At 42.0% G+C, this 21,729-nt stretch overlaps 1 protein-coding gene across 1 annotated transcript; it reads right to left on the reverse strand.

Moving 5' to 3' along the window:
- Nucleotides 1-331: 331 nt before the first annotated feature.
- On the reverse strand, nt 332-21,449 carry ATP6V1G3 (ATPase H+ transporting V1 subunit G3). Its single transcript, XM_055583684.1, has 3 exons — nt 21,288-21,449; nt 9,952-10,052; nt 332-535 (listed from the first exon to the last, which is right to left on the reverse strand). Exons 1-3 carry the CDS (start codon nt 21,367-21,369, stop codon nt 362-364), a joined length of 357 nt encoding a protein of 118 aa, XP_055439659.1. The 5' UTR covers nt 21,370-21,449; the 3' UTR covers nt 332-361.
- Nucleotides 21,450-21,729: the final 280 nt, after the last annotated feature.

Consider the following 21,729-nt stretch of genomic DNA (forward strand, 5'->3'; position numbering starts at 1 on the left):
ACAACCAAGGACACATTTTCTAAGCTGATAAAGAGGGGAAGAAATTAGAAAACAAAAAACCCACACCCGCTAAAAATGGCCAAATCCATGCTTTTGCTCATGTGTCAAAAACATGTTAGCTCTGCATTCTTGGCTTAGTCCAAATTAGAAGAGAAGGTCACACCTATTACCAGGAACGCTATGGTAACTTTTTTGTTGGTTTGCTTTTAAATTCAGTATTCATGTGTGAATTATGTCACATGAAAATCTGTAGATGTGTAGTAAATGTAAGATGTACATTTCAAATCTCTTAATACAAATAGGAAGCCATAAACAACCAGGGGGCATGGAAACACTATTTATTGAACAATCAGATGCACAGTTAGGTGGTGATTCTGTAGTTCACATGGATTTCCGGTTTCACGTCACAGACGATGCTTAAAAGCTCATCAATCACACCTTCCATGGACATGCTGTAGCTTGCATTCAGTTCTTTTATCTTCCCTAGGGTTTGAACTTCTATTTCTTCTAAGACATTACTCTGAGAGCCCATTATCTACCAAAATAAAACAGAATTCACTACACTGTACATCACATTAAAATTTACTTGTTTTGTAAGTTAAATTCAGTTTGGATTATCATTTGCATTATGCATTATTTTTCCAGAATTTTTTCAGAGAATAGATAAGGTCACCAATGCTGTGAGTGGGATCGATAGACTTTTCTAAAACATATACAATCTGCAAAAAAGGTCAAAGCTGAATCACTATGCTGTACAACTGAAGCTGTATTGTAAATCAACTATTAAAAAAAAAAAGGAAGCTGGCCACAGCAGGTGACTTCTAAGTTGACCTTCACACAGTACAAATTGAGGGCAAGTTCACAATCATTATATTAATACCACACTCAGAAGGTTTTTTTCATGTATTTACGATAGTTTCCACAGAGTTCCTGTGTCTTACTTTCTGAATTAAAAGTCTGGCAAATAAAGTTGAAAGACATCATTAAACCCATTATTGCTGGTCTTAAAAGAGCAAATAATTGGTTTGTGAATTTTTAAAATAAATTATCTAGACTCTTTAAATCTGTTTTTTTAGGAACATACAGCCACAATATGCCCCATAAGATACCTTCACAAGCCCAGATATATCATTTATTGTGTGTGTTCAGACATTCAGTCGTGTCCAACTCTCTGCAACGCTATGGACCATAGCCTACGAGATTCTTCAATTCATGGGCTTCTCCTGACAAGGATACTGGAGTAGGTTGCCATTTCCTCCTCCAGAAGATCTTCCCGACCAGAGACTGAACCCATGTCTCCTGCACTGACGTCGGAGTTTTCTAACAGTGACCCACCTGGGAAGCCCATGGGTAGATTGGGATATTCAATGCATTTTTGACTTCAGTAGTTTCAACCTGGCGTGGGTTGACCAGAAATTAACCCCAGTGTAAGTTGAAGACCTGGACTTGTTGATTGAGTCCCATTACAGTTTTAGACTCAGTGTCACTTAACTTTCTGATTGTCTTTTCGTTAACAGTGATCACCAGTATTTCCTATCGTCTCCTCTCTCTCTTAGCTTCTCTGTCAAGTAATGATATGATTGAAATATAATTTCCGTGAACAGTAGGAAAAAGCAAAAAGATAATTTTACCCAAGGAGTGACCAATTTAAAGAGATTCTGCAGTGAAACCCTTTGTAAAATTATCCTTTGCTAAAGCCAACAGTCAGCTCCTAATTGGTCTCCTCTGTAAACTCAGCCTTTCTTGAACAGGGAGTTGTGAAGGCAATACAGCTGGTTTTTGTTTGTTTGTTTTCCTCTTCCCTGAGTGTTTGGGGAAAGCATGCCTTTAATTTAGCAGGAGACTCCACTAATGATTGCCTTCTACCTCAAGGTTGTTAGACTGTTCTCAAGTCTAGACTCCGAATGATCTTTCTGGGTCCCAAACTTGAAATCAAATGTCACTGAGGCATCAGGTTCAAGTTCTTTTCTGTTTACAGTTCAGGCAACTGGGTCTTTCTAGTTCAAACAAAATCATTTTGAAGTGATATAGCTTCTAAGACATCAAATAGCTTTTATAAAATAACGTTTTGATAAGTGAGTACACAAGAAGCATAGACATGTGGATGAAATTTTCCTTTTGCTACAAAGATGTTGAAAAATAATAGAAAACTACTTACCAAAGTAGTTCTACCAAAATTAAAAATTTCCTCTACATCCAATATTGGATTTTATACCAAACTCAAAAAGAAAAAAAATTACCATTACTAAATTCAATGTCTTAAGTAGTGAAAAATTTAAAAGACACACTGTTATGAAACTACAATATTACCTACTTTTCTTTGGAGAAGTATTAAAATAGTTATTATTAGGCTGGATTACTGCAGCTGTCCCATTAGACTTTGGAAATTTTCATCTCAGCCTTAGAATTTTTATTTTTTAAATGAGGGTAACATCACCTATTTGATGGGTTTGCTGTAAAAAGTCAACCAGATTTATGAGTGCAAAGCATGCAGAATTGTAATAGCCCCAAAGTGAGCCATAAATGTAATTTAAAATTTTCTAGAATTATATTTAAAAAATTGGAAAAATTAGCTTGAACAATATTTGTACTTAGCCCAATATAGCTATGCTATTGTTTTAATATAAAATGTAAAATTATTGCTTTATTGTTTGTCATGACACACCTAGGCAATGTATTAAAAAGCAAAGCCATCACTTTGCTGACAAAGGTCCATCTAGTCAAAGCTATGGTTTTCCCAGTAGTCATGCATGGACGTGAGAGTTGGACCATAAAGAAGGCTGAGTGCCAAAGAATTTGTGCTTTCGAACTATGGGGCTGGAGAAGACTCCTGAGAGTTTGTTGGACAGCAAGGAGATCCAACCAGTTCATCCTAGAGGAAATCAGTCCTGAATATTCATTAGAAAGACGGATGCTGAAGCTGCAGCTCCAGCCATTTGGTCACCTGATGTGAAGAGCTGGCTCATTGGAAAAGACCCTGATGCTGGGAAAGATGAAAGGCAGGAGGAGAAGGGGACGACAGAGGATGAGAGAGATGGCATCACCAATTCAATGGGCACGAATTTCAGCAAACTTTGGGAGATAGTGAGGGACAGGGAAGACTGAGGTGCTGCAGTCCATGAGGTCGCAGAGTCGGACACGACTGAATGATTGAAGAACAAGTTCCTGTATCCTGCTGTGTATTTTGTTTATAGAATATCTTCACTTGGACTAGTTGCCCTTGAAGGGCTTGGTAGCCACCTGAGAACGACCATCTTTTTTGACAGTGTAGGTACAGGATGACAGATAACAGCTACCAGCCTTAGCTGTATTCTTAATGTGCTTTGTTAAGACAATATGATAATTTTTTGAAGATGTTTGTTATGAAGGTGTGTTTAGCACAGAAGCTTAGCACTGAGCAAGTAATCAGTCAGTTAGTTCAGTTGCTCAGTCATGTCTGGCTCTTTGCAACCCCATGAACCGCAGCATGCCAGGCCTCCCTGTCCATCACCAACTCCCGGAGTCCACCCAAACCCATGTCCATTGAGTCAGTGATGCCATCTAACCATCTCATCCTCTGTCGTCCCCTTCTTCTCCTGCCTTCAATCTTTCCCAGCATCAGGGTCTTTTCAAATGAGTCAGCTCTTCACATCAGGTGGCCAAAGAATTGGAGTTTCAGCTTCAACATCAGTCCTTCCAATAAACACCCAGGACTGATTTCCTTTAGGATGGACAGTAAACATTAGTAATAATTATTATGATTTATCACTGTGTTGCTTGCACTTTAAAATTTGTATAATCCATTTTAAACTTTCAGAAATGTTGGAATACCCTTTTAATAACCCAAAGTCCTGTATTTTATCCTGGCTGAAATACTTATTAGTAAAGTATTATTTACTTTACTACTAATAATAGTAAAGCGACTGTGTGGATCACAATAAACTGTGGAAAATTCTGAGAGAGATGGGAATACCAGACCACCTGATCTGCCTCTTGAGAAATCTGTATGCAGGTCAGGAAGCAACAGTTAGAACTGGACATGGAACAACAGACTGGTTCCAAATAGGAAAAGGAGTACGTCAAGGCTGTATATTGTCACCCTGCTTATTTAACTTACGTGCAGAGTACATCATGAGAAACGCTGGGCTGGAAGAAGCACAAGCTGGAATCAAGATTGCCGGGAGAAATATCAATAACTTCAGATATGCAGATGACACCACCCTTATGGCAGAAAGTGAAGAGGAACTAAAAAGCCTCTTGATGAAAGTGAAAGTGGAGAGTGAAAAAGTTGGCTTAAAGCTCAACATTCAGAAAACAAAGATCATGGCATCTGGTCCCATCACTTCATGGGAAATAGATGGGGAAACAGTGGAAACTGTGTCAGACTTTATTTTTTTGGGCTCCAAAATCACTGCAGATGGTGACTGCAGCCATGAAATTAAAAGATGTTTACTCCTTGGAAGGAAAGTTATGACCAACCTAGATAGCATATTCAAAAGCAGAGACATTACTTTGCCAACAAAGGTCCATCTAGTCAAGGCTATGGTCTTTCCTGTGGTCATGTATGGATGTGAGAGTTGGATTGTGAAGAAGGCTGAGTGCCAAAGAATTGATGCTTTTGAACTGTGGTGTTAGAGAAGACTCTTGAGAGTCCCATGGACTGCAAGGAGATCCAACCAGTCCATTCTGAAGGAGATCAGCCCTGGGATTTCTTTGGAAGGAATGATGCTGAAGCTGGAACTCCAGTACTTTGGCTACCTCATGCGAAGAGTTGACTCATTGGAAAAGACTCTGATGCTGGGAGGGGCTGGGGGCAAGAGGAGAAGGGGATGACAGAGGATGAGATGGCTGGATGGCATCACTGACTCAATGGATGTGAGTCTCAGTGAACTCCGGGAGTTGGTGATGGACAGGGAGGCCTGGCGTGCTGCAATTCACGGGGTTGCAAAGAGTGGGACACAACTGAGCAACTGAACTGAACTGAACTGGATATTATTTCTAAGTTTATTTGATCCACAATAATTTGAGTTTCTGCAGTATTTTCTGGACAATATGATACCTTGATTCACTACAGACCACCTTATTTTATTTTTTTAAAGATTTTTTATAGTTTTTAAAATTTTATTTTTAATTGGAGGATAATTGCTGTACAGTATTTTGATGGTTTCTGCCATACAGCAACATGAATTTAATGTGGACAATTTTAAAAGTCTTTATTGACTTATTACAGTATTGCTTCTGTATTATGTTTTTTTTTTTTTTTTCCTGTGAGGCATGTGGGATCTTAGATCCCCAACCAGAGATTGTGCCTGATCCCCCTGCATTGGAAGGTGAAGTCTCAACCACTGGGCCACCAGGGAAGTTCCCATATACCATTTTAAAAGGTCTTCCTTGGGAAGAATTCCATTTGTATCTGAAGACAGTGCTGATTTAAGACATACAGGAGTTACATGAAAGAATTCGAGCTCTGCAAGGACCAGGGTAAGGGTTAGCTCAGCCACTGATGAGGTGAAGTGCCTCAAACGCTGTCAGGCACATAATAGATGCTCAATATGTAGGTTGAACAGAAGACAGTGAGTGGATCGCCAGGTGTTACAGAAGACTTATTACCTGTGCTCGATCTCACTTGCTGGTCAAAGCCTGCTGTTTGAATGGCTGGGACACTATATAAAATAGAAGTGGGTAACCATGCAATACGTAGCAGTGCATTGGGTCAAAGGCTGCCATTGAAGGACTTCTCCACGTGAATTTGCAAACCTTCAGTGTTGACACTGATGTGTGTAGCTTTACAACTAATGACCAACAATGCTGGTGAAATCCTTCAACATTAAACACAGTTCTTTGTAAGCTGTACTTCAGTTTAAGGGCAACAGAGGCTCAGCTCCTGCACACAGCTTTGCATTCTCAATTTGTAGCTGCTTTAAGGAAACAAAAATACTTTCATGACATGAATTTAGGAATATTAAAGATATACAAATCTATATGACCAGGGCACTCATTTTTGAGTCTTTTGCTTAGATGCATGGTCAGTCCACCGTTTATTGGCATTAACATTACTTCATATTTCCATGGTAGCGATCTACTGTTTTCCTCATTAGAAGATGCTATTTTGTAGAACTTTTCCAAGGTCCTGCGGGATGGCTGAAGTAACTGTATCACTAGAGATTTGTCTTTTGAGTATATCGTATAAATGGAATAGAGTATATATTTTGTGTTCATATAAAATCATACAGTATAAATGATGGCTCACTCCCTTGTGGCTCAGAGGGCTTCCCCGGGGGCCCAGATGGTAAAGAATCCACCTGCAAGGCAGGAGACCTGGGTTCAGTCCCTGGATTGGGAAGATCCCCTAGAGACAGGGGATCCAACATCCTGCCTGGAGAGGAGAGGAGCCTGGCAGGCTACAGTCCCTGGGATCACGAAGAGACAGACACAACTGAGCGACTTGCATCTTCACTTCTTTCTCTCAGTGTAGCATCTTTCTAGAATCATCCAAGCTGTTGCATGTTTTACTAGTTTGGTCCTTTTCCTTGCTGAGTGGTATGAAATTTTAGCAAGTGATAAAGTCAAACAAGGAATAAGAAAATAGCAAGGGGTCAGTAAATCTTTGCTGTAAAGACATTCGTTGATATACAGCCCACACTGGGGTACTTGTTTCTCTTGATGAGTTAGGGGAATTGGAAAATACATTAACAAGAGCTAAAAAGCAACCCCCAAAAGGAGCAGCAAGGTGCAACCCCAGTGGCAGGCGGACAGCTGGTTTCTTGGGTCTCCTCCCAGACCTCCTACATGCCCTGGGTTAATGATGATGAGCTTTAGCGGACTAGCTCTCTGTCTGACATACGGGGGTCATGCCAGAATAGAAGATCCGTGCTTGTGGTTTGCAATATACTTGAGGTAACAGAGGTCTAAACATGCTGACCTTTCTATGTGAGCTTTTGATCAACTAGCTGTAAAATTGGATTAGAGCTCTAATTATGAGAGCCATGAGGAGTTTTAATGACTCTCTGATGCAGAGAATAAATATCCCGAGCCAGATTTATACTGTAGGAGATTCTCCTGGAGAAATAATATTTCAAGGGAGTAAACCCAGCTACTTTCTAAAATGATGGTCAGTTTTGTAATTACTTAAAAAAATAGTAATGCATATGTTAGAAATGTCCCACACAGGATCATAAAAGCTGATTGGCATCAAGAATGGTTATTTTTTTTTTGGGGGAGGGTGGGTCCTAATACGTCATGGGCTTCCCAGGTGGCACAGAGGTAAAGAATGTGCCAGCCAACGCAGGAGGTGCAGATTCAATCTCTGGGTCAGGAAGATCCCTTGGAGAGGGAAATGGCAACCCACTGCAGTGTTCTTACTAAGAACGTTCCATTGACAGAGGAGCCTGGTGGGCTACAGTTCATGAAGCCGCAGAGAGTCAGATGTGACTGAGCTTATACAGACGCATGACAGAAAAAAAAAAAAAGAAAAAGATGCCCATGGAAGAGATGCTTAGTTATTCATTCGTACAGTGAATACTTGTTGGATGCTTCTGGAGGAGCAGACGCTATTCCAATAAGAAAGGCAACAGAGAAGAAAACAAAGAACCATCACTTTGGCTCACAGTCCAGAAGGAAAGATAAACAATAAGCAAAAAAAAATTTTTTTTTAATATATAATATATCCAGTGGTGATAAATGCTCTGACTATAATGGATATATATATATATATATATATATATATATATATATATTTTACCAGAGACATTATTTTAGACAAGGTGATCAGTAAGAAGAGCTAACACTTAAACAGAGATCAAGGAGAGGTGAATGTGCATTAAATAAGAACCACGGAATGGACATAGCACATGCAAAGGCCCGGTGGCAGCTGCCTACTTAGTTCTTCTGGGGGAAAATGAGGAGACATATGGCGAGAACAGGGCAAGTAGAGACAAAAAAAGTTACAAGTGGCCAAAGTAGATATTGTTGTCTATTGCTAACAAGCCTTCTGGTATTTTCTTATGATTTCCTTTTCAACTAGCTGGCTTCACTCCATAAATCCTTCATGAAAATATAAAGCAATGCTGTTTCCTACCCTAGCATTTGACTAATATCTGCAGTTCAGAGTAAAAAGTAAGTGCATACCATTTTCAGAGCTGATGTTGGGAAGATTCCTAGGGGCCAATCATGGAGGGGATATATACATGTGTGTTCTTGGAATCTTATGAGTTCTTTTTGTGAATTTTGATAAGAAGGAGTTGCTTTTGCTAAGTTGCCCACTTTATTCTAGAAAGGACATTTTATTTTAAGAAATAGCCCCTTGGAAAAGTTTTTCCTACTGTGGGATCTAATGTACCTTATCCTACATGAGTTCTGTACCAACTGCCACTAAAATCAAAGCTGTAAACAGAGAGATTTACAAACTGCTTGTAGTTCATCTTGCAATGTCCAGCTTCTACACAGAGCTTTATTTATAATTTTGCTGAGGCAAAAAGAAAACATACAAACCTTAGTTATGGCACATGGAACTTAATCGTTTCTTTTAGTCTGTGCTGCAGTTGGCTCAGAAAAATTCATGCACTTATTTTTTTTACTGTAAACTGCAGATATTTTAAAATTACTAGTGTAGGAAAAAGCACTTCTTAATATTTTAGTAAAAGATTTGTTGAATGAAGTCAGCCAATTGAAAAGGAAATCATAAGGAAAAACCAGAAGACTTTTCAGCAATTTACAACATCTACATGGATCATTTGTAAATCTTGAGTTCACCAAAGGAAATTTGGCCTAACAAGCTCATTGTAAACACTGTGCAACACTTTTTATTGATTCTACCAGTAAACGTTAATAGACAGCAACAAGAAAAAAAAAAATGTTCTCTGATTTTTTTTCTTACTTAAATGTATTAGTCGATAATCTATAGCAGGAATGATGCTTTAACCAATTCCATTCACTTGTATATTTGAGAACATGATTTTTAACCTATACTGTGTTAGATAATAACTACTGATTGATACTTTCTCTGACAAATCCAAAGGCCTCAGAAGTGAAAATGTAAAATCAGTAATTTTGTAACATTTGTTTGAGGGACTTTCCTGGATATCAAGTGATTAGGATTCTGTCTTCCAATGCAGGGGGTATGGGTTTGATCCCTGGTTGGGAGCTAAGACCCTACATGCCTCAGGGCCAAAAGCCCAAAACATCAAACGGAAGCAATATTGTAACAAATTCAACAAAGACTTTAAAAATGGTCCATCCATATCAAAATGTCTTTTTTAAAAAAAGGTGATTTTATTTGATATTCAGCCTTGAAGTGAAGTGAAACTTGATCAGTTGTGTCCAACTCTTTGCGACTCATTCCATGTCCATGGTATTCTCCAGTCCAGAATACTGGAGTGGGTGGCCTTTCCCTTTTCCAGGGGATCTTTCTAACTCAGGTCTCCCGCATTGCAGGCAGATTCTTTATCAGCTGAGCCACCAGGGAAGCCCAAGAACACTGGAGTGGGTAGCCTATCCCTTTTCCAGCAGATCTTGCCGACCCAGGAATCAACCAGGGTTTCCTGCGTTGCAGGCAGATTCTTTACCAGCTGAGCTACCAGGGAAGCCCCATATTTAGCCCTGGTTGAACTCTATTTGCTGCGTCCCGTGTATTTTTCTCTCCTGGTATCATGCATGATGGACTTCTCTGGTGGCTCAGCAGTGACACATCCACTGGCCAAGGCAGGAGATGCAGGTTCGATCCCTGGGTGGGGAAGATCCCCTGGAGGAGGAAATGGCAACCCACTCCAGTATTCTTGCCTGGGAAATCCCATGGACAGAGGAGCCTGGAGGGCTACAGTCCACGGGGTGGCAAAAGAGTCAGACATGGCTTCCAACTAAACGACAACAACGTTGCGTGTGACACTGAGGAGGATCAATATCTTATTATTAATGAATACATTCATGCCTTAGAGTCTACGCTGCAAAAACCCTGGTGCTGACTCTCGTACCCACCTTCGCCTGTTTCTGTCGAAACTCCTCATCTCGCTGCATTTTGTACTGATCAGTCTCTGCCATCGCTTCCTCCTTGGCTTGGCGTAGTCGCTTGACTTTTCCTGAAAATTAACAGGGGCACGGAAGGAGTGATATTTCTTTTCAACACATCTGGAATTTTCAACTTGACTTTTAAAAATGTGGATGTGGTCTTACATTTTCTTTAAGCTTTTTAATTTTTTTTTTCTTTCTAGGATGACACCCTTTATTAAAAAAATGATAGATATTGAAAAATCCCTGATTTTTTTCAATTGGATTCTTTAGAACAGGGACATGACAACGTTCTTTCACAAGTCCATGTTTCAATACAATACCCACCCATTTACTCACAGCGGTGCCAGCCAGGGAACAGGCTTTAGTTGTCACTGACTCGAGCAGACATCATTTGGTCAGATTTTCTGTCCTGATTTGCTGCCAGGAATCCTTCAGTCCATACCAACTGGATTCTATTTAATACTGGCAGATCTCCAAGTGCACAAACATGCTACTCAGACTCTATCAAACTGACTCACAATTTTTTTTTTAAGTATTTTATTGGATTTTTCTTTTCCAGTTTGTTGACTCTAGAAAGTCTGATTAAGCCCCACAACACATCAAAGTAGATATTTTTTGTAGCAGCTTTCTCTGAGGGGGACTTGAAAGTGATTGTAAAAGCAATTGTTTTTAATGGTGAGGAGATTTAGTTAAGTAGCTCTCTTTTCTTTTATTAAGAGCAAAGGTGTAAGCCTTAAGCCAGCAGACAGCACCGAAGATCAAAGTTTCAGACTAGCACGGAGCTGTGGAGATCATTAGGTAAGCCCGTGACTTTGTTTGACAGCCAGAGGAAGTTTGGGGGTTACAGAGAAACAGTTATCTCTGCTAGTCGCTCACCACCCACCGCCTTCAGATACTCATGCTTCGTGAGCTTTAAAACTTTGAAGAAATCCTGAACTGTGTTAAAATTAACTTTTCCCCAAATCTGTTGCCTATTTCACTTACATACCTTTATCCTTTTGCCCATCTAACAGCATATTTCCTTTTCTCTGGTAATGTCTCTTAAGCTTTCGTTGATGGCTTTTGTCAAAGGTTTGTTTACGGTGTGGTGGGTGCCTGCGAAGTCGCTTCAGTCGCATCTGACTCTTTGCGACCGTGTGGACTGTAAGCCCGCCAGGATCCTCTGTCCATGGATTTTTCCGGGCAAGGATACTGGGGTGGGACCCTCCTCCAGGGGATCTTCCGTACGCAGGGACGGAACCCGTGCCTCTTGCACCTCCTGCGTTGGCCGCTCCTTTACCACTAGTGCCGCCTGGGAAGCCCTCTATGGTGTAGACTTTGAACTAAATAAGTGTGTTCTCAGACATAGCAAACAAACTCATGTTTACCAAAGGGGCCAGTGGGGGAGAGGGATAAGTTAGGAGTTTGGGACTAACATATATGCACTACTAAATATAAATATGGGCTTCCCAGGCGGTTCAGTGGTAAAGAATCCACCTGCAATGCAGGAGACATGGGTTTGATCTCTGGGTGGGGAAGATCCCCTGGAGAAGGAAATGGCAACCCACTTCAGTATCCTTGCCTGGAAATCCTATGGACAGCAGGATAATCCTGGTGGGCTACAGTCCACAGGGTCGCAGAGTCAGACACAAGTTAGGAACTAAACAACAGCAACATTTATAAATATACAAATATATAAACATATTAATATAAACAACAAGGGCTGTATAGCATAAGAAACTATATTCAATATTTTCTAATAACATATCTAGGAAAATCATCTGAAAAAGAATATATATATATATGTATATAGATCTGTGCACAGATATATATGTGTGTGTGTATATTTTGATTGTTTGTCAAAGTCGCTCAGTCATGTCAGATTCTTTTTGACCTCATGGACTATATAGTCCAAGGAATTCTCCAGGCCAGAATACTGGAGTGGGTAGCCTTTCCCTTCTCCAGGGGATCTTCCCAACCCAGGGATCGAACCCAGATCTCCCACACTGCAGGCGGATTCTTTACCAGTTGAGCCACCAGGGAAGCCCATGTGTACACATGTATACATATATATGTGTGTGTCTATGTATGTATATACATATGTGTGTATACATACACACATATGTATATACTGAAACTAACACAACACTATAAGTCAATGATACTTCAAAAGAAGTAAGTTAATAAGCATGTTCTCATTAAGTAGCATAAAAGAATTTTTATGTTATTTTATTTTTCAAACATTTTATTAAAAGAAAATCTTAACATAAACTTTTATCTCTTATCTAGGTACATGCTTTACTTGGCTTTATGTACCTTTGGTGTATTTGAGTGTAAATGGTTTGTAGATTTCTCTTCCCATGATATACAAGCTGCTTTGGTAGTCACTGTATACAGATGGAATAAAGAGAGTCTCTGAGTTATAAATTGAAATGTGTCTGACTATTTCACCTGAGTGGGACTGAGCAGACCTCCTTCAGAACAGATACTTTCTTCTAAATTCTCTGTAAAAGCCAAGGTCTCGTGAACATGACTGCTCTTCTAAAGCATTCACAGCAATGCTTAATTAACACTCCTCCCCATTTTGCATCTACAGACGTTTTCAATTCTCTCTAGTTCTAGCCATTTGGTGGCAATTGGACATGGATCATCCATAGAACAAATAGATGATATGTGGGCAAGGTAGGCTCTTCTGGGGTCCCCAGCCCACTTTCTTATCACTGCTCATGACTGACATTAGGAGAAAAATGTATTTAAGGTGTGGCAGCATTTTCTTAGGGTAGATTGCAGGATACATAGTGATGGGTTGCAGGATCCGGTTTTATCCAATCGAGCACATGAAACGTCATGACTCTCCATGTTAATTGCATCTTAGGTGAAAATACTGGTCTCAGAGTCATGACTCTAGCACATAGAAATGATGCTAGTAAGAAGCTCTCCAAGCGCCCTGCCCCCAGAAGCATCCAGGACTCCACTTAAGAGGCCACACACTAGCTCCATCCCACAGCAACAAGCGAGAGTGCGTCTGATTCCCCCGCGTGGCACCGGTCACCCGCTGGCTCTCATTCAATTAAAGAGGAGAGCTGCGGGGAGATGGCTGCTTGCACAGCAGTTGTCTGGAAGGACTGGACAGCTGCTGCCGGGAGAGCCGGCATATGTTCCGCCCGATTGCATCCAGGGCAAGAAGCGGGGAGCCTCAGGCCGGCTGTCTCATCGGAGGCGAAGCAAAATGAGCACCTCAGATCTGCTCCTGTTAACCTCTTGCTGGGGTCTCTGTGCAGGAGGTTTCCCAATTTTAAAATTACACCACCTTCAGAAAGACAAATAGCTGAAGATATCGCTTAAATGCAGAATCTAAAAAATTGATACTAGTGAACTTACTTACAAAACAGGAACATTCACAGACTTAGAGAACTGATTTAGGGTTACCAGGAGCAAAGGGTGGGAGGAAGAGATTGGGAGAGTGGGGTGGACATGTCCACACTGCTATATTTGAAATGATGCCCAGCAAGGACCTGCTGTGCAGCACAGGGAACTCTGCTCAATGTTCAGTGGCAGCCGCATGGGAGGGGAGTTCGGGGGAGAATGGATACATGTGTATGGATGGCTGAGTCTCTTCACTGTTCACTTGGAAACTATTGCATTGTTAATTTGCTATACCCCAATTAAAAAGTAAAAAGTTAAAAAAAAAGTATTCTGTAATAATCTAAATGGGAAAAGAATTTGAAAAAGAATGGACGCTTGTATAGGCATAATTGAATCGCTTTGCTTTATACCTGAAGCTAGCACAGCATTGTTAATCAACTATACTCCAATATAAAAACAAACAAACAAACAAAAAACAAAACCAACAAGGTGGCCAACACACGTTCCCTGGAGTGGAAATAAGAGACATTTAGCCCACCAGTACCACTGTCTGTCCACTACGTCGCCCACTCTTCTGGGTCTTGTTGATACAGCAGCAAAAGCCACAAGCAGATCTGCATAATGTAATAGAGGGAGGCAGAAACAGAAAAGAGACAGTGAGGATATAACACGACAAAGATGACGAGTACCATGCAGGAGAGCAAAGGCAGCTAAGGGTCAGAGAGAGGGGTAGGTGCTAACACAGACAAGGCAAGCCTCTCAGAGGATGAGATACATGAGCAGGGACCTCGAGAAATATTATTAGCCATGCAAATACCTGAACGGGAAGAGCATTCCAGGCAGAGGGAATAGTAGACATGAAGACCCTGAGCGGGAACGCTACTTGACCTGTTGAAGGAACAGTAAAGGCATCCTCATGGCGGGCCTCAGGTCAGAGAGAGCAGAATGGTTGAGTGTTAGATGACATCAGAGAGGCAGCAGAAGCCAGGGCACAGAGAGCTCACGAGGAGGGTAAAGGTTTGGGTCCTTGAGATGCTAAAGCCGCAAAGGGTTTTTAGCCAAGATGTGGTGTTCTACTACTTCTGGTTTACACAGATTTCTTTAGCTGGTGTGACAAAAACAGATTGTAGGGGCAAGGGAGAAGCAGGAAGATGGGTCTGAAAGTTACTGCAGGGGTTCAGACGAATGTTTACGATGAGCAGAAATAGCAAAGCAGCCGTGGAATTAATTAGCAAGGAGTTACATATCCTTTGAAGAGAGTTGAGGAATAAACGGGAGGGACACGTGAGCCCATGCTGGCTCCAACATTTTATTCTGGGGCAAAGTCAAGCGGGCAGTTTAATTGTGATGCCCAGTAAACATCTAGCGGAGATCGGGAGAAGGCTGATGTTTATATAAATCTGGAGATCAAGGAAACAGGCCAGGCTGGAGATGTAAAATTTGAGAATTATCAGCACGGAGCCAAGATTTAAAGTCACAGAATTAGATGTAATCTCTTAGGAAGCGTCTGTGGATACGGAAGAGGACACATCCCAGGTGGGGCCCCCACTCTAGAGACTGGCAAAATGACAGAAATTCAAGCCTGAGAGCAGGGTTGCGGAGGCAGTAAAGGGAGGGTTTCAGAGATGAAAGAAAAATTCAGTTGTGACTGAGATTGTTCATTAGTTGGGTTTAGCAACTTTGCTGGTCTTGACAAGAGGGAACTCTGACGGAGCTGGAGGGACAAAGTTCTGATTAGAGTTTCCAGAGCAAAGGGAATTTTTAAAATGTAGATTCAAGGCATACAGAAGTTCGAGGCATACAAAAACATACAAAGAAGATAAGGACACAGGACTGTCAAGTGAATTTGATGACCAGCAGATGTTAGATTGTGTTTACACATCTCGAAAGTCTGTTTACATTTGGTACCTGCGAATGTGACCTCTCTTGGAAAGAAGGGTTTTGTGGATGTAATCAAGTTGAGATGAGGTCATGCTGGATTAAGATGGGCCCTCTATCTGAGGACTGGCATCCTTACAAGGAGAGGAGAGACTTCCCTGGTGGTCCAGTGGCTAGGACTGTGCCTTCCAATGCAGGGGGTGCAGGTTTGATCCCTAGGTGGGGCGCTCAGATCTCACATGCTTCGTGCCGCATCCCCCCCCAAAAAAAACAACAGAAATCATATTGTAACAAACTCAGTAAAGACTTAAAAAGGGCTCACATCAAAAACAAAACCTTGAAAACCAGAAAGGAGAGGGAGTTTGGACACAGAGGCCTAGGGACACAGAGCAGACACACAGCGACTGCTGCCTGATTGCAGAGGCATGTCAGAAGGACGCGGCTCCCGGCCAAGGGAAGGCAAGGGCTGCTGACCATCAGCAGAAGCTGGGAGACAAGCAGGGCAAAAGTCTTCCCCGAGACCCTTGAGAAAGGACTGTCCCCACCCCCAGCAGCTTCTGTCTGGACTCTGGCCGCCAGACCTGGAGGTTAACACATTTCTGTTGCTGTCAGCCACCCTGTGTGGGGTGCCTGGTTACAGGAGTCCTGGGAAGCTAAGGCTCGGAGAAACAACGTTTGCTGAGCAGTGAAAGCAAAGTCAGGTGGTTGAGTGCGGTAGAAAGAGTAAGTATCCAAATGAAAAAAAAATAGGCATAAACAGAGCAGGGGTCACCTTGATTTGGTATAAACAGAAAGGGCACTTTAGGAGTATTTGGAGATTTCTATCTGTTACTAATAACATTTTTATTGTTTTACCACATGTGTGTGTGTGTGTGTGTGTGCATGCACGCGCACGTGCACACACACAACTATTTGTGACCCCAGGGACTGAAGCCCACCAGGTTCCTCTGACCATGGGCTTTCCCAGGGAAGAATACTGGGGTGGGTTGCCATTTCCTTCTCTCAGGAATCAAACCTGCATTGGCAGGCAGATTCTTTACCACCGTGCCACCTGGGAAGCTCTACCACATGGAGAGAAAAAAAAAAATCTCTCCTGGCTTTGAGAGGGTTGTTAATATTATGATATAACCATGCTGGTTCAAAGAACGCCCTGATTCTGCTCGCCTACCGCAAACAGTAGTAAATAACCCGGAAAGCAAAGCAGCGTTTCTCTACCGGGGCCTGTGACTGCTAGAGTGCTGCTTCTCTGCTGGTCCTCACGTCTCCTCTCATTCCTCTGCCTGCTTGTAATTCCTTTACTTTTCCTTTAACTTGTTCTTTCCTTGTTAAAATGTGTATATATATATATAATATGTAGTTTTATGTAGATCCTAGATTGAACATAACCAAATGTTTTTAATAGACGAAAATGTTGTATGGTTATTATTTTAACACAACCCACTCGAAGATATCAAAGTCCAATATACTTACCAATACCCCATTAGTCTGTGGACTATAAAGTAAAAGGAAGCATTTACAAGCTTACAAAACATGCAAAACAGGGCCATGAATTTCTACTGCAACATTTTTTGTTTTATTAGTTAAGTAGAATTCATGTCTCCCTAAATCAGAACACTCACTTGCATCATGAAAAAAATGATTAAGTCAAGATGCTTGTTGAAATAAATTTGGAATATCTGTATACTGAGAAAACAAATAAGCAATTACAAAAAAACTCATGGCAAGCCATCCGAACAAGTCTATATTATTGTACTCACTGATGTGTTATCTAAGTAAGAAGTAGAAATATTTAAATTATTTATTTTGCAAAAGTATCATTCCCCTGGAGGAGGGCATCACAACCCACTCCAGTATTCTTGTCTGGAGAATCCCATGGACAGAGGAGCCTGGTGGGCTGCAGTCCATGGGATCTTTAAGAGTCAGACACGACTGAGCAGTCACATACTCGTAAAGTGTAATTCAGTGGACTTCCTGGAACATGGACCTGCCCAACACCATCCCGCCTGCCCAAGGCTCAGCCCACACTGTCTGGTTACCATCCTTACAGATGTCTCTATCTCTGAGTCTGCAATGCGTGTAAGTGAGATAAATAGTGCTCTTATAAAACGTCAAGCTTAAAGAAAAAAATCATATTTCCAAAGACACAAGTCCTTATTCCTCCTGTTGATAATAGTACCTTGAATTTTTTATTCTAATTCTGATCAAAGATGCAATTGAACTGAATAAATAAATGAATGAAATAAAAGAACAGTGAAACACAAGAGAACCTACCCGGGGTACCTTGGCCTGTTTGTGAAGGGAATACGATGCTCAGTTATAGCTGAGCAAGAACCCGGGCTTATCCAGTGAAAACGGTCCTCAGGGCCCATGCTCTTTGAGGAAGAAGACAGACACCCTGTATAAAGTGGGGGGCAGGGACTTCCCTGGTGGTCCAGGGGCTAAGACTGTGCTCTCAATGCAGGGGCCCAGCTTCGAGCCCTTCAGGGCACTAGAGCTGACTTGCTGCCACTAACATGGGAGGCCCACGTGCCACGGCCAACCCCTGCTGCAGCCAGACAAACAAACAAATATTTGCTTAAAAACTGAGTGCACAAACAGGGCCTCTGGATCAGCCTAGAGGGGTGGGTGGGGAGGGAGATGGGAGGGAGGTTCAAAAGGGAGGGGATATTATGTACACCTGTGGCTGATTCATGTTGAGGTTTGACAGAAAACAAAATTCTGTAAAGCGTTTATCCTTCAATCAAAAAATAAGTAAATTAAAAAAAATTGTGTGTGCAGAGTGCAGAGGTTATTGGTTGAAAAAACATTCACAAACATATTTTCCAAAATGGTTTTTAAGGTCGGAGTATTTACTATTACTGACTGATATTTGCTTGACTACTTCTGAACAAAGAGTAAGAAAAAAAAAGTACACAAATACTTTAAGTGACTGGTAAACAAAATTAACATTTTGAATAAGAAAAATACGGTATGGATTTTCCAGTACTGACATCTGAGGGGTGATTGCCCAAAGGCAGCATGTTTACTAGAGGAAAGGAAAAGAGGTTTGGCTTTCATCTTTATTATGAAATCTGAGGTTAGATCCTTTAGAGTGGTTCTCACCTCCAAACAACTTGCCTGACTCATTAGGCTTCTCTAATGACATTGAAAAATGAGAAATAATTGGTAAAAAACATTTGGATCCTATGATGATATTCTTTATTTTATTTTTTGATTTGTCATTTTTTTTAAAAATTGAAGGATAGGTGATTTACAATGTTGTATTGATTTCTGCTGAACAGGAAAGTGATTCAGTTATACACACATATACATTCTTTTTTAAAATATTCTTTTCCATTATGTTTATTATAGGGTATTGAATATAGCTTTCTGTGCTACACAGTAGGGCCTTATTGTTTATTGATAATATTGTTTGTGTATTTGATTGTTGTTTTGTTTCTTCTACAAGGGAAAGCAAAGGTAACATAATTATTAAGTCTTAAATAAGCTGGTCTTCTGTTCTGGAAAGTTTAAATGTGGTAAAGAAACTTGAATAAAAGATAAGCAGATTTTCTACACTGTTTCAGCCAGCAAGTCCTGGGCAACTTTGTTTTCCAAACAGTTGCTCCACATTTATACCATTTTGCTATCCTTGGTCATGTTTTTAAAAATTATATTTTTAGTTAAACTTTTTTTTTTTTAAGAATTTTATTTTTGGTTCCCTGACCAAGGCTGGAACCCACGCCCCCTGCACTGGAAGTGTGGCACCCTAACCACACACCAGCAGGCCAGTCCCGGCTGGGTCTCCTGCAGAAACAGGAGTGGAGAGGTGGATCAGGCTGAACTCACTCACTCTCAGCCTCCTTTCCTCTTCCAGCTCCTCCACGGGGCTTTTTCTCTTTTCGTTGTTGGTGTCCACATGGCTGAGTGCTCAGGAAATCAATTTATCTTAAGAAAGGAAAATTATTTTACCTGTGGTCGAAAACCCCCAGGGACTGAGGGGTACCTGACCTTGCCTCCCTCTCTCCCTCTCTCTCTCTGTCTCTCTCTCTCCATCTCTGTCTCTCTGTCTCCCTCCCTCCCTCTCTCTCTCTGTGTCTCTCTCTCTCCCTCTGTCTCTGTCTCTCTTCATCTCTCTCTCTCTGTCTCCCTCCCTCCCTCTCCCTCTCTGTCTCTGTCTCTGCCTGTCTCTCTGTCTCCCTCCCTCCCTCTCTCTCTCCATCTCTCTCTCTCTGTGTCTCTCTCTGTCTCTGTCTCCCTCCCTCTCTCTCTGTCTGTCTCTCTCTCCCTCTCTGTCTCTGTCTGTCTCTCTGTCTCCCTCCCTCCCTCTCTCTCTGTGTCTCTCTCTCTCCCTTTGTCTCTGTCTCTCTCCATCTCCATCTCTCTCTCTCTGTCTCTCTCTCTCTCTCTCTTTGCAGTGTCCTGAGCCTGCCTTTCATTCAGCATATTGAAGCCGGACCCACCCTCTTCCTATCACTTCATGTATAAGCAATGGTTTTATGACACTATCCTAATCTGCAGGACTTAGACTCTAATTGCCGCAAGGACAGGGCATGTAATTAGGAGGAAGGTAATGACCCTCTCTGTGACAGATTAAGTGGCGATGTGATAGGAAATGGAGGAGTGCGAAAAAGAGATCAGGGAACCTGAGTGGGTCAGAGATCTTCAACGTTAGTTCATTCATTATAAAAATCAAGTACATTTTGTACAGTGCAGACTGTGCCTGGGGACTCAGACCCCATCCAAGTCTGTCTCTACAATTTATCCTCTGTGACCTTGAGCAACCAGCATGATTTCTCTCAGGGTCATGTTCCCCTTTTTGCAAAATAAGTTGGTGTGAGGAGTAAACAAGGTATGCTTTGATCATGGTACCTGGATGAATTTTTCTATTTTTCAAAAAATATTATGGCAAATTATGGACTCTCAGTTTCCACATACATGAAATGGAAATAATAGTAATACCTAATTCATATGGTTGTTGTGAATAGCAAAGAGAAGAGGAAGGAGATACAGGTTTAATGAGGATATCCTACATGTAATTAAGTAGATGCATGACTAAATAGCAAGAACGTTAGCAAATGAGAATTAAATGGAAATATTTTTAAAGATGTCTCAGTGGTAAAGACTCCACCTGACAATGCAGGAGAAGCAAAAGACCCAGAGACCCAGTGCAGGTTTGACCCCTGGGTCAGGAAGATCCCCCTGGAGAAAGGAATGGCAACCCACTGCAGTGTTCTTGCCTGGAGAATCCCATGGACAGAGGAGCCTGGCGGGTTATGGTCCATGGGGTCACAAAGAGTCAGATATGACTGAAGCGACTAAACAACAAACAAAAATTTTTGAACATTGGAAATGAAAAGCCATCCAGAGAGGGAGGAGAATGAGCCATGAGCTGTTATGATTGCAATTTTACAGGAACAGAAACCGAAGCTTACAGAGGATAAGTCACTTGAGGAAATTCACCCCCTATTAAGTAGATTCAGTCTGGAAGTCGTCCTTTTTTTTTTCTTCTTGGTCATGCCCCAGAACTCGTGAGATCTTAGTTCCCCAACCAAGGACTGCGCCCCGGGACGGCCAGGGAGTTCCCGGTTGTCCGCCTCGGAACCATGGCACAGTATTGAGACTCTGATCTGTAGCACCATGGAGGAAGCTCAGAGGCAAAGCTTAAGCCTCCGTGACTTCAGTGCCCTTAACCATCTCCCTTAGGTCGTGACCAGTCCTAAAGACCTGAGCCGAGAAGCCCATCCCCGCTACGGTGATGGGACACAAACACGTGGGTAGTTTCTGGGAAGCGGCCAGCCTCTCCCAGGGAGCGTGGTGGGACCAGGATTTCATTGGCATCTCCCCCGCCCCCGAGATCTGTGCGCGCCCACCCTGCTGCACTCCCCTCATCCCATTTTGTGACAGAGAAGGCAGGTGCTCAGTCGCGTCTCTCTGCGACCCCATGGACTGGAGCCCACCAGGCTCCTCTGTCCATGGGATTCTCCAGCCGAGAATACTGGAGTGGGTTGCTGTATCTTACTCCCAGGGATCTTCCTGACCCAGGGATGGAACCTGTGTCTCTTGCCCCGGACATATCAGACGGAATGGAAGAGACTTACTCTTCTTGGCTTCCTCGAGCTTGTCCTTGGCCCTCTTCTCTGCCTGAAGGAGCTGGTGGATCCCCTGTGACTGGCTGGTCATGGCTGCGGCTCCAGGTCAGGCAGCTTCTGCGACTCTGGGAAGGGATGGCTGTTTGTCCTTAGAGAAATCAGCTCAGAGCTCACACTGTTGTGTCAACAAGCACAGCTGTTGCTTCCAAAGTGACCTGAGGTGTGGGCTACTGGACTCCAAGGAGAGGCCAAGGGTGGAATCCAGAAAAGCAAGTTAAGGAGGCTGAGAACGTAGTTGTGTCAACTTTAGCTCTTTTCTGTGAATTAAGAACACTTTCAACAGGGTGCTGTGTTTGCTTACAAAGAATGAATAAAATATCTGTAGGGAGATCAGCGTCCCTCACCTTCCAAGGAATATTGACTTATTTATGGCATTTTTCTTCCAACTTAA

Source organism: Bubalus kerabau, chromosome 5 (genome assembly GCF_029407905.1).
Source record: "Bubalus kerabau isolate K-KA32 ecotype Philippines breed swamp buffalo chromosome 5, PCC_UOA_SB_1v2, whole genome shotgun sequence".
NCBI classification, from domain to species: domain Eukaryota; kingdom Metazoa; phylum Chordata; class Mammalia; order Artiodactyla; family Bovidae; genus Bubalus; species Bubalus kerabau.